We start from the raw sequence: 13,371 nt of genomic DNA, 5'->3' as shown, positions 1-13,371 counted from the left end.
AACCTCAACCAGGCTCCTCCTAGCCATGACACATTTATTTTGGGTTCGGAGGGGGTCTGAGAATGATTTTGTTGCCCATTTATTTTTCTATGATCCACTTTATTATTTATTCTTTCAATTCAATACTTTATTCTGATTTCTGGCTCCTGTAAGTCTAAGAACAGAGAGTGTGCACAGGAATGGAAGAGGCTTTAAGTCATATTTGCATAATTTTAATTACCTGAATCCATGATAATTAGGGGTCCCAAGGAAATAACTGGCTAGAGGAATATTTGTGTTATATTTGATTACGTGGAAAGGATGCTGTCAAAAGCTGTAGCAGCTAGTCTTTGGATAAAGGATTCAGTTATATTTTGATCTCCAAGGTCCCTTACCATGTTAAAATGCTGATAAGATAAATGAAATTCCGTCAGGCTATACAAATAACAGTTAGATGTGCTAACAGCCTCTGTGGAAGACAGAGCGAGCCAGTTGAATAAAACTATGATTATTGGGAGCAGAAATGTCAGGACAGCTAAAAGCTACAAGCTGCAACTTACTGGCTGATCATTGTTGATCATTAACTGGCTGTTGGATGTCCATGGGAATGTAATATCCTTCCAGCTTCATATATGATGAATTCTTGGGAAATGAAACTTCAGTTAATGAGACCCATAATGAAAGCATACGAGCTTCGCATAGAGCTTGTGATATGTTATTGCCACCTTCCTCTCATGTAGGACAGTTATTGCCTGTCCTCAATTCAATTACATAAACATTTATTAAACATTTAATGTATGTAGAACTGTTTTCTTTTTCCATAAGCCTCAAGTGAAAAGGTTGAACACAGTTAATGTAGCCTATGACCCAAGCTCTGAACACTTTTCAACTTGGGATTGATTCATGATGGATTCTCACTGGAATATGTCTTGAGCACTTTGCCCTGCCCAGTTAAAGTATTTGGAACTTCTAGAATTAACTCAAGTCTTGGTCACCAAACATCCAAACCAGGAGTAGTATTGAAACAATAAAACATTTAACCAGGACAGAGATGAATAGTGTTAAGCAAAAAAAAAAAGCCATCTCAGAAGCATTTCCCAGATCAGTACAATATTCTCCCTTTAGTCTCAGAATAATTTGGAATATGAGATTCTCTGGACTCATAACTCTCAAAGGGAAGACATGTGCAAATTTTCTCTCTGCAACTGGAATGAGGGTTTTGAAGCCTTCACTGAGGATATCTATAAGTCCTATTGTTTGAAAATGGCTCCTGTTGGGATCTTCTGCCTGCTTACTCATCACTCCCCTAGACACTCCTGGGTTTTACATAGAATGTAGCTTGGTTCACCTTAGACACTACTTGTGGCTCACCTGGACATCTGTTAATTCTCCATTGCATTGCTATCCTCTCTCTGATCCCTTAATGTAATCAACAAGCAGCTGGAGCACACATATCCTTGGGGAAGTTGGGATCTGTTCTTTCTGACATTTCAGTCTTTCCACAATCTGACCTCTTACCTGCCTTTTAAGCCTTACTTTACCTTATTTATGTTTAAGAACTTTATAATACATCTATAATGGACTCCCAGCTGTACCGTAATTCTGACATTCCATACTCCTTCTCTGTGTATTTGAACAAGCCATCAGCCCTGATGAGAATAAACAACTTTTTTCAACTCCATCTCTCAGAATTCTTGTCTTCCTTCAAGGGTCAGTTCCATTTTCTACCTTTTCCATGATGCCTTCTCTGCTCCCTTTAATTGTTTGTATTTTCTTGCTTCAAACTACCTTACTTTATGATTATTTGTACATGTGGTATTTTTCTCCCTTGCCCACTATAGAATATAAACTTAATGATGGCAGGGACTGCTTTATTTTTGGTTTTATTTTCCCAGAACTTTGCACATAGTAGAGGCTGGATAACTGTTGGGTGAAAAAAATGACATGGGAGGTCTTCATTAGGTTGATTCATAGGTTCGTAGATTTAGGGTTGAAAGAAACCTTAAATGTCATCTAGTCCAACCCCTTTCATTTTATATTTGAAACAGAGGAATAGATAAGTGGTATGATTTACTTTCCCAGAATCGCACATATACTAAGTGGCAAAAGTAGGATTTGAACCCAGCTCCTCTAACTCTAAATTAGTACTCTTTACCCTGTCCCACATTGTCTTTCCGTAATCAAAACCACTCCTGTCGCATCTTGTCTTATTACGTTTGTTCTGGCCTTGCTGAACAAAGACTGTTTACTAGTAACTTTCCATACTCTTGCACTTTGTGATTTTCTCTTCTCATGGATAAATCAAACTGATTACTTCATTCTTTCCTCATAGGTCTTATTTTCCTGGCCTTTAATCATATTTGTTGCTTAACGTTGGGCAATTGACTTCATAGTCATTTGTCTGAGACCTTTGTGCCAAAATCATCTCCTCCTCCCAAACTTGCTTCTGTTCTGTAGGTTCGATGAGCAATCTTCCCCATCAGCAGGTTGGATATTAAACAGCTGGAGCTCTCTAATGTTATTTGAGGGACTTACACAGAAGACAGCAAAGTAATTTCAGAGACAAGAAGCAATTGCTTTGCAACCTCCGAAGAGCTTCTTCAATGTGTTTTGCTGCTGCAGTAATGGAGGGTGGGGGTGGAGAAGGCTTCTGAATTACCCACAGAGGCTGTTTACCTTTTCTGATTATTTTGAGCTGGTGTCATTTGATTCTCTCTACCTCTGTGACCAGAGGCCTGATTACAGTGCTGATGAAACATTGGAAATATTGGAGCAAAGCTTTCCTCTTGGGCTTGAATAAGTGCAGACTCTTTCCATCACCACCTTCCCCACCTGCCAAATTTTGAACATAGTCGCAGTAGAAGTATATGAATACAGGGCCTTTCTCTTTAGGGGATGCAGTGGCTCTTCCTACACGCCACCTAATCCATTCCTATCAGTATACTATTTGCTAGGTTAAACAGGACAGCTGTAGAAATGACAAGTGTTCCTAAAGGGCTATTCTCAGTGTCAATGTCTGTTTTGAGGGGGTCATTTGGCTCCTTCACCACCCCATTCTACTCTGTTCCTCTGCCACATGCAAAATGACCTACTTTAGAGACATTAATATCTCACTGTGCCCTGTATACAGTAGGTGCTTTATTTATGAATGCAGAGCAGCCAGGATTTTGTCCCAAGTCATCAGAATTCAGTGGTTGTTGGTAGTACTTTACCATTCTCCTTCAACCTAAAAACAGCTGAGCTTAATACGTGGTTGGAAAGAATAATTAAAGTAGCGAGCTACCAAATGGAACAATTCTTCTCTCCCAGCTGAACTGCCCAGCCTGGTCTACCTTATTTCTCCTATCCTCTTTGTGGTCCTATAGTGTTGATCTGACTTTATTACTCTCCCTACTCAATAAACTCTAGTAGCTTCCTGTAACCTGCAGGATCAAACATAAAATGCATTTAAAAGCCCTTCACAAGCTGGCCCCCTTTGATCTTTCCAGTGTTCTTATACTCTCTGGATGCCATGTATTTCAGAAGGATGTTGATAAGGTGGAAAGTGTTCAGAGAAAGACAACCAGGATGGTAAAGGACATAAAAGGATCGGTTGGAGGAACAGGGAAGACTCTAGGGCAACATGATAGCTGTCTTCAATTATCTGAAGCACTGTCATAGGGAAGAGACATTAGACTTGTTCTCCTTGGTTCCAGAAAGAAAAACCAGGAGCAATAAGGTAGAAGGCACAAATAAGTAAATTTAGGCATATCGATAAAAACAAAACAAACAACAATACTTAACAATTAGACATGTTCCGAAGTGCTTGCTTAGTGGCTTGCTTAGAGAGATGCTGAGTTCTTTCTCCTTGGAGGTCTTCAAGCAGTGGCTGGATGACCACTTTTAGGATATGTTATAATGGGGCTTTTTCTCATCCTCTCATTTATGGGTTAGACTTGATCACCACTGAGATGCCTTCCAGCCCTCAAATTCTGTGATATTTTGGCAAAGGTATACATTCCAACGCTCATTTTTTTTCCCTCTCCATCTACTTTAATCAGGTAATAAGGTAATCCATAAATCAGAAACCAAGTCATGGAATAATAGAAGAAGCCTAGTATTGGGAGTATCATCCAGTCCAACCTTCCACTAAGTAGATGAACCTTCCTCTACAGCAAGAATCCCAGACAAGTCTTCATTCTGTCACTGATTCAACACTTCCAGTGATAGGTAGGTCAATGCCTTAAGAAACACCCTATTACATTGTTGTACAGTTCTGAATGTTAGAATTTCACTCTAAAACTAAATTGAAACATATCTGCTCATCATATTCTAAGAATAATTTCAATCTATTGGCCCTAGATTCACCCTGTCCTCTGGAGCAATAGAGAATGTGTTTAATGAACTCTGTTGCTCCAAAGCAATAGAGAAAAAAGTTTGCTGCTTCTTCAGTGTTCAAGACAATGATTGTATCTTCTTAAATTTTCTTATCTTAACTTCCAGGGGAAGAGCCAAGATGGTGGAGTACAGAAAGTTGAGCTCTCACAACATTCCCCTCCAAACAACTTTAAATTTTGGAGTAGCGAACCAACAAAAGTTCAGAGTGAGAAATTCTTCTAGCTCAAGACAACACAGAAAATCAGAAAGAAGGATTGGTGACATGGGGGAAGAAGCTGGCCCAGAGTCCATGTGGATGAAATACCAGTGGTAGAACTAAGTGGTAGAGAAAGAAGCAGCAACAGCTTTGGGAGCCCTTGAGCTAGAGATGATGAAGGCAGCTGGCAACTGGTCAGAAAGATATTACAGGGTACCCTGGTGCTTGTACTGGTTGCAGGACCAGACACTGTTTGACAGCTCCATTTCCTATACCCATTTCTGGGTCATAGTTCAAAGGCAGAAAGGAGCACTTCTAGTCAAGAGAGAGGAGAAATCCTGAGGGGCACTATCACTTCCAACCTGAAGGGGTCAGGGACCCTGAAGAGCAGTATAGTTTTTGGTCCCAAGAGGCTCTAAGTAACATTACTGATTGCAATCCCAAGGGTTCAAGGGCCCTTTCTGGATAAGGACCAGAGTGAAGCCCAAGAGAGCAATGATGACATCTTTCCCCAGATCATATCACCTAGGAAGCACTAAAAAGCCCAAGCTCCCAGAACTAGCACTGAAAACAGCAGTGCTAAAAAGCTTGAAGCTTGAGACAGAGGCCTTCTCTCTCCATGCTGAAAACAGAGCCCGAAATTAACATACACTTCCAATTCAAGGAATAAGGTAGAATAATGAGCAAACAATAACTCTGACCATGAAAAGCCACTGTGGTGACAGGGATAATCAAGACACAAACTCAGAATAAGACAACAAAGTCAAAACAGCCAAAAGAAAAGCCTTAAAGAAAAAGGTAAATTGGATAAAAGTCCAACAAAAATTCCTGGAAGAGCTAAAAATTATTTTCAAACTCAACTAAGCATGGTAGAGGAAAAGTTAGGAAAAGAAATGAGAACAATGGAAGAAAATTATAAAAAAGACAATAAAAGAGGCACAAAAAATACTGAAGAATATAACATCTTAGAAAACAAAATTGGCCAGGTGGAAAAAGAGGCACAAAAATTCACTGATGAAATAACTCCATAAAAAGCAGAAATGGCCAAATGGAAAAGTGTAACAATGTTGCTAGCAGCTACTGTGGCTGTGTAAGACCAAAAACACCAGGACACAGAAAGGCTGCCAACGCAGGTTCTTTGATCTGCTTTTCTAAGGAAAGTAACCTTAAGGGGTTAACAATCTCAGTTTAATTAAACATACATATATTATTCACTTAGTTCAGGGGGGAAATGGTGGAGTAAGGTGTAGCAACGATGGTACATGGTGGAGTAGAGGCAGGGATTCACCTTAGCACTCCTCCAAACCCATCCAAACACCTTTAAAAATGACTCTAAACACATTCTAGAGCAGCAGAACCCACAAAAACATGGAGTGAAGAAAATTTCCAACCCAGGACAACTTGGATGATTGGCAGGAAATGTCTGTTGTACCAGGGTGAGAGAGGAGCATAGCCCAGTGCAGGCTTCAACAGTACAGACCACACCCTAGCAAAGTCGGAGGAGGCCTCAGGGTGGCTGAATCACTGGCAGCAGTGGTGGTTTCCAGACCTTTCGGCCCATAGATGCCAAAGACAACTTGGGTCAGCAGGAAACGTCTGTTGCACCTGGGTGAGAGTGGACTGCAGTCCAGTACAGGCCATGCTAGCACAACCCTGGCCCCAGCAAACCAGAAGTAGGCCTGGGAGTGACTGAATCAGAAGAGGCTGTGGCTACTTTCAGAGCTCTCAGCCCACAGACAGGAAGGGGGTTGAACAACTCATCAGAAGGAGATTACAGGGGTCTTTTTGCTAGCACTGAGGCAAGACTCTGTTGCTTTGCCCATACATGGATCCGGGTTGCAGTCCCGGGTGGCAGTCCTGAGTGGCAGTCCCAGGGTCAGGAGCACTAGCAGAGCAGAGCTTGCAGCAACGGTGGAGGGGTGGAACAACAATGCTGTGAGCAGCTGTTGTGGGGGTGAAAGACCAACAACAAAAGCACACAGGAAGGCTGCTAGCACAGGTTCTTTTTTTGAGCACAGGTTCTTTGATCTGCTTTTCTAGGGAAAGCTACTTTAAGGGGTTAACAATCTCACTTTAATCAAACATACATATATTATTCACTTAGTTTAGGGGGAAAAGTCAGCACCCTGAACTTCAGGGTAAATACAAACAGATATAAATAGAGACACAATAAACAGAGCAAACACACAGTTATCAACAGATAAGCCTCTAGCTGTCTGACCAAAGAATTACATAGTTACCAGAGAGAGAGGCACCAACATCTGGGTTTTCAAAGCTGGGGGGCTCCAGTGGCTACCCAGAGTCTCATCTGGTCAAATCACATGACACTCTTCCAGTGAGTGAGAGCCCCAAACAAAACACTAACCTTTGAGTTTATATACCCTGTTCAAGATCAAAGGGGCGTCACAACCATGGGACTCAAACCTATGTGAACTAGGCTTTCTTGTTTCTTAAGCAGGTCAAGACTCTTGATTCAATCAAAGAAACAAAGGCCAGACTCATCAAAGGCACTTGATTACCTCAGTGCTCCAGAAGAGAAAACAGTAAAAAAGCCCCACCCTAATTACCATTACAAGGGGAGGGACCCTCCTCACAGTTCCAGGGCAGAAAAGAATGCTTGTGGTCATTCACAGACCAGAACACGGGCTGGACAGTAGCAAATACCTCTCCTTACATCACATCACCTTGAAAGAATTGAAAGTTTACGGGTCCGTAGTTGTATCTCTGAAAACAGCTGCACAAAACTCCTGAAGCTTGGGACGGTGCACCCTCCATCCCGGAAGGAGAGCCCTACATTAACAAAGACTTAAAAGCCAAGTAACAGGGTGGGAATATGAGCAAACAATGGAAAAAATATGACTAAGGAAAGTTACTATGGTGAGAAGAAAGACCAAAACACACTCAGAAGAAGACAAAAAGGCAATCCTCCTACATCCAAAGCCTCCAAGAAAATATATGAATTGGTCTGAGGTCAGGGAGAGTTCAAAAAGGATTTAGAAAATCAAGCAAGAGAGGTAGAGGAAAAATTGGGAAGAGAAAGAGAGTAATGCAAGAAAATCATGAAAAATCAGTCAAGAGCTTGGTAAAAGAGACACAAAAATATACTTAAGAAAACAACACCTTTAAAATAGACTAGGCAAAATGGCAAAAGAGGTCCAAAAAGCCAATGAAAAGAAAAATGCCTTAAAAAGCACAATTAGCCAAATGGAAAAGGAGATCTGAAATCTCACTGAAGAAAATAATGCCTTAAAAATTAGGATGGAACAACCGGAAGCTAATGGATCCATGAGAAATCAAAAAACAATAAAACAAAACTAAAAGAATGAAAAAAGGAGACGATGTGAAATATCTCATCGGAAAAATAACTGATGTGGAATATAAACCAGGAGAGACAATTTAAAAATTATTGGACTTCCTGAAAGCCATGATCAAAAAAAAAAAGTGTAGACATCATCTTTCAAGAAATTATCAAGGAAAACTGCCCTGATATTCTAGAACCAGAGGGTAAAATAGAAATTGCAAGAATCCACTGATAACCTCCTAAAAGAGATCCCAAAATGAAAACTACCAGGAATACTATAGCCAAATTCCAGAGTTCCCAGGTCAAGGAGACAATATTACCAGCAGCTAGAAAAGAAACAATTCTAATGTGGTGGAGCCACAGTGAGGATAACAGAAGCTTTAGCAGTTTCTAAATTAAAAGATCTGAGGGCTTAGAATATGATATTCTGGAGGGCAAAGGAGCTAGGATTATAACCAAGAATCACTTACCCAGCAAAAATGATTATAATGCTCCAAGGCAAAATATGGATTTTCAAGGTGACAGAGGACTTTAAAGCATTCTTGATGAAAAGACCAGAGTTGAATAGAAAATTTGATTTTCAAATACAAGACTCCAGAAAAGCATAAAAGGGTAAACAGGAAAGGGAAATCATAAGGAACTTACTAAGGTTAAACTGTTTACATTCCTACATGGGAAGATGATATTTGTAACTCATAAGATCTTTCTCATTATTAGGGTAATTAGGACTCTGAAGGGATGATATCTAAAAATTAAAATTAAGGGACAAGAGGAATGTACTGGGAGAAAGATAAAGGGTTAGGTAGAAAGGGATAAATTAAGTCACATAAAAGAGGCAAGAAAAAGCTTTTACAGTGGAGAAGAAGAGGGGGAGTTTAGGGGGAGTGAGTGAACCTTACTCTCATCAGAATTGGCTCAAAGAGGGAATAAAATATACACTCAATTGGGTTTAGAAATCTATCCTGCCCTACAGGAAATAAGAAGGGGATGGGAATAAGAAGATCAGATGGGGTGGCAGATTGTTGGAGGTGGTAGTCAGAAGCAAAACACTTTTGAGGAGGGACAAGGTGAAAGGAGAAAGAGAATAGAATAAATGGGGGCAGGGTAGGATGGAGGGAAATACACTTAGCAATAGTAACTGTGGAAAAAAATGGAAGCAAGTTTCTCTGATGACCTCGTTTCTCAAATGAGAACTTAGTCAAATTTATAAAAATAAAAGCCATTCCCCAATTGATAAATGATCAAACGATATGAACAGTTTTCAGATGAAGTAATCAAAACTATGTATAGCCACATAAAAATGCTCTACATAACTAATTGATTGGAAAAATACAAAATAAAACAATTCTGAGGTACTACCTCATACCTATTAGATTGGTTAATAGGACAGAAAAGGAAAATGACAACTATTCGAAGGGACGTGCGAAAAATGAGACATTAATGAACTGTTGGTGGAATTGTGTATTGATTCAACCATTCTGTAGAGCAATTCAGAACTATGCCCCAAATATTATAAAACCAGGCATACTCTTTGACTAACAATACCACTACTAGGTCTGTATCTCAAAAGAGATAAAACACAAAAAGGAAAAGGACCTATATAAAAATATTTATAGCAGCTCTTTTCTGGGGGCAAAGAATTAGAAATTGAGGAATGGCTGAACAAGTTGTTTTATGTGATTATGATGGAATGCTATTGTACTATAAGAAATGATGAGCAGGATGTTCAAAGAAAAACCTGGAAAAACTTGCATGGGCTGATGCAAAGTGAAATGTACTGTCCACAAAGTAAAAGAAATATTGTAAGATAATCAGCTGTGAGTGACTTAGCTATTCTCAGCAATATAATGATCCAAGACAATTCTGACAGACTTATGATGAAAAATGCTATCCATTCCCAGAGAAAGAACTAATGGTGTCTGAATACAGATTGAAGCATACTTTTTCTTAACTTTATTTTTCTTGAGTTTTTTTCTCTAAGTTTTCTTTCACAACATGGCATATATGTTTTGCTTGACTACATATATATAACCTCTTTCAAATTGTTTACCTTCTCAATGGGTGTGGGGGTGCAGTGGGGAGGAAGAAAGGGAAAGAGTTTGCAACTCAAAGTTTTAAAAATGAATGTTAAAAATTGTTTTTACATGTAACAGGGGAAAATAAAATACTAAAGAAAAGTAAAAAAAATATTAATTGGAAACTAAATAATTTAAAACTAAAGAATGAGTGAGTCATAGAATGAATCAGAGAAATAATCAATATATTTGTTAAAGGACAAGACAGGATTGAGACAACATACTGCAATTTGTGTCATGCAGGCAAAGCAGTACTCTCAATGGGTGTGGGGGTGGGGTGGGAAGGAAGGAAGGGAAAGAATTTGGAACTCAAAGTTTTAAAAATGAATGTTAAAAAGTGTTTTTTACATGTAACAGGGGAAAATAAAATACTAAAGAAAAGTAAAAAAATTAATTGGAAACTAAATAATTTAAAACTAAAGAATGAGTGAGTCATAGAATGAATCAGAGAAATAATCAATAAATTTGTTAAAGGACAAGACAACATACCAAAATTTGTGTCATGCAGCCAAAGCAGTATTTAATAGAAAAATTGTATCTCTAAATTGTATCATTGATAAAAGAGAAAAAGCAGGTCAATAAATTGGGCATCCAACTAAAAAAATAGAAAAAGAAGAAATTTAAAATCCCCAATTAAACAACAAAATGGAAATCCTGGAAATCAAAGGAGAGATTAATAAAAGTGATAAAAAATTTTTATTAAAAAATTTAACTGGGGCAGCTAGGTGGTGCAGTGAGTAGAGCACTGGCCCTAGAATCAGGAGGATCTGAGTTCAAATCTGGCATTAGACACTTGACACACTTGACACTTACTAGCTGTGTGACCTTGGGCAAGTCACCTAACCCTGTTTGCCTTGGTTTCCTCATGTGTAAAATGAGCTGGAGAAGAAAACAGCAAACCATCCCAGTGTCTTTGCCAAGAAAACCCCAAAAAGGGGCATGAAGAGTCAGACATGATTGAAAATGACTGAACAACAGCAACAACAACAACAAATCCTTAGAACAATCTGGTAGTAGCTAAGAAATAGAGTGGGGGATCAGTGGAATAGACTAGGCACACAATGCACAGCAGTAAATGGCCACAGTAGTCTAGTGTTTGATAAACCTAAAGATCCCAGTTTTGAGAGTAAGAATTCAATATCTGACAAAAATTTCTGGGAAAACAGTAAAGCAGTTTGGCAGAAACTTTGCATCAAACCAACATCTCACACCAAGATAAAGTTAAAATGGATACAAGGTGATAGTAAATTAGGGGAGCATGGGAAAATGTACCTGTCAGATCTATGGATAAGGGAAGAGTTTATGACCAAACAGAAGATTAAAAGGATTAGTTGAAATAAAATATTCTCTTTGTGATATTATATGACCATGAATCCCTGATCACTATGATCTTTAAACAAATGATATAAAAGGAAGAGAAACATAGTGGGTACAAAAATATTATGACACATTTCCAGTGATGATTGCTTATAAGAGGTAGAATAAAATGAGACCAGGAAATGTTCTATCGGAAAGGAAATAAACCAGTCATGGAGCAAGAATGTGGGTTAGCTCTACAAATGGTTAAAAGATCCAGAAAAGATCCTCTACTGTATTATGTAGATAGTCCATGTAGGTTTTAAGGGGGAGGGGGTCATGGATTAAAATCACAAATGGATGAGATGGTATGAATGTGTTCAATTTTCACCTTGTTACAAGATTTTGCCAACTCTTTCTTCCCAACAACTTTGTAATTAAAATTATAGATTTGAAAGATGATGCAAAATTATATTTCATTATTTTTATTTTGTTAAAATTTATGTAACACTATTATAATTTCTCTAGGGCGGCAGTCTCTCTTAGAGAATAGAGAAGCAGGAAAGCAGGAAGACCTGGGTTTAAGTCATGCCTCTGACACATGCAAGCTGTGACACTCAGCAAATTATTCAACACCTTAGTACTACAGCAGAATCATTACTATGCTACATTGTTAAAGAAATTTTTCCTTTCTAGGAGTGTCCTACAACCAGTGAAATCAGGAATCTCTTCCTTCATTTTTCTAATCCAAATGTAAGTAGTTAAAATTTTAAGATTTTGTGGGGATATTTATGCAACAATCTGTTCAATTATTAATTTATTTGTATTATTAGATTTGTAACAAATATATTTTAGAAAGAAAAAGACATGCACATGCTATATGACTTTTTGATGGTAAAATGGCAATAAACTCAGAGTTATGTTTACAGAGAAATATGAAGAAGCTATACATTAAGGAGATTATGATAAAGCTTAAGATTAAGCCTTTAAAATGTAACATTCCCAGTAAATCCATCCTCAAAGAGCATGAAAATGAATCTATCAAATTGGTAAGCTTATTTTTGTGGAGAATTACAAAATTCATACATCCTTCTAAAAAGATTTGTCTGGAAGGAACTGGGTGAGCTGTTAATGAGTTTGGCGTTAAGAGCTTTGCATTAACTCCTAAGAAGCAAATTTTCCGGCTACAATCCTGGATTTTGAGGCAGTTGAAATCACCTCTGGTTGCCTTCTCTAAGGGCAGTAGTAGATAAGCCAAATTAGTTAATTAAACAGTTCACTAACCAATTTGCCCCGAATTTTATAACCTCTACCCATTCCTTGCTAATATTTCCTGAATGGATATCAGAAGAATCAGGGTTAGGTGACCTCCCACTAGCAGGCTAGCTACACTAAGAATATCCAGTATGCTCAAACTGCTGGGTTAAGTGACTAAAAAGATAGAAGACTAGACATTTTTTTTTCTGATACTCATGAGCTCCCAAACCTCTCAAAGACAGAAATTGTGTGCCAAAAATAAAGCAACCTTAGCTGTCTAGGATACCAGGAACCTAGTAGAAGGCAAAAACTCCATGAACCAGTGCCCAACTTATGATCATTCAGCACCCCCTCCCCTACTGCCCTCTATGCTCCTAGCCACAAAGCTACACTGGCCAATCAACTCAGCCATGGGCTGGTAACAAAATGCAATACCATACCTTGACTTTTCCTCACTCTTTCAGGACCAGCAAAAATTTTGTGAGCCCTCAATAGTTAGTACCAGAGCAGCATTCTGTTATGCAAATAAATGATCTCTGAAGGAGAGCAGGGGAACAAAGTAAATGGGGCAAGACACAACCCCACATTGTACCTCACTCCTCCTTCCAGAGCCTCAGTAATCCAAATTCCAAACAACATATGTTTTCCTGGGCTACAATAGCAGCACTCTGTACTTTTAGGCCAGAGAACTGAGGAACAGAGTGAATAAAGCAGGAGATGTGTTGGGAGGTAAGGGAGAGAAGAAGGGCACTGTGTGGCACTCTACTCCTGAGGAAAAGAGCCCAGCATCCAATTGGAGACAATTCTGTGCCCCCCAACAATTTACCTACCCAAATTCTCTTGGAGCAGAGACCTAAGGTGGTGAACCATGAATTGCCCAGTATGGGAGG

The 13,371-nt window shown here is 38.8% G+C and overlaps 1 protein-coding gene across 3 annotated transcripts in view; it reads right to left on the bottom strand.

Moving 5' to 3' along the window:
- SHISA6 (shisa family member 6) overlaps positions 1 to 13,371 on the bottom strand; it is a 522,224-nt gene that overhangs the window by 163,008 nt on the left and 345,845 nt on the right. Inside the window, exon 4 of one of the 3 annotated variants that reach the window (XM_036756084.1) lies at positions 9,148 to 9,156. The exons of the other annotated variants lie outside the window; for them this stretch is intronic. Within the exon in view, the coding sequence (XP_036611979.1) occupies positions 9,148 to 9,156 (9 nt within the window). The remainder of the gene's footprint in view (positions 1 to 9,147; positions 9,157 to 13,371) is intronic. 3 annotated transcript variants of the gene reach the window in all.

This window comes from Trichosurus vulpecula, chromosome 4 (assembly GCF_011100635.1).
Source record: "Trichosurus vulpecula isolate mTriVul1 chromosome 4, mTriVul1.pri, whole genome shotgun sequence".
NCBI classification, from domain to species: domain Eukaryota; kingdom Metazoa; phylum Chordata; class Mammalia; order Diprotodontia; family Phalangeridae; genus Trichosurus; species Trichosurus vulpecula.
This window is presented reverse-complemented; position numbering and strand designations above follow the sequence as displayed.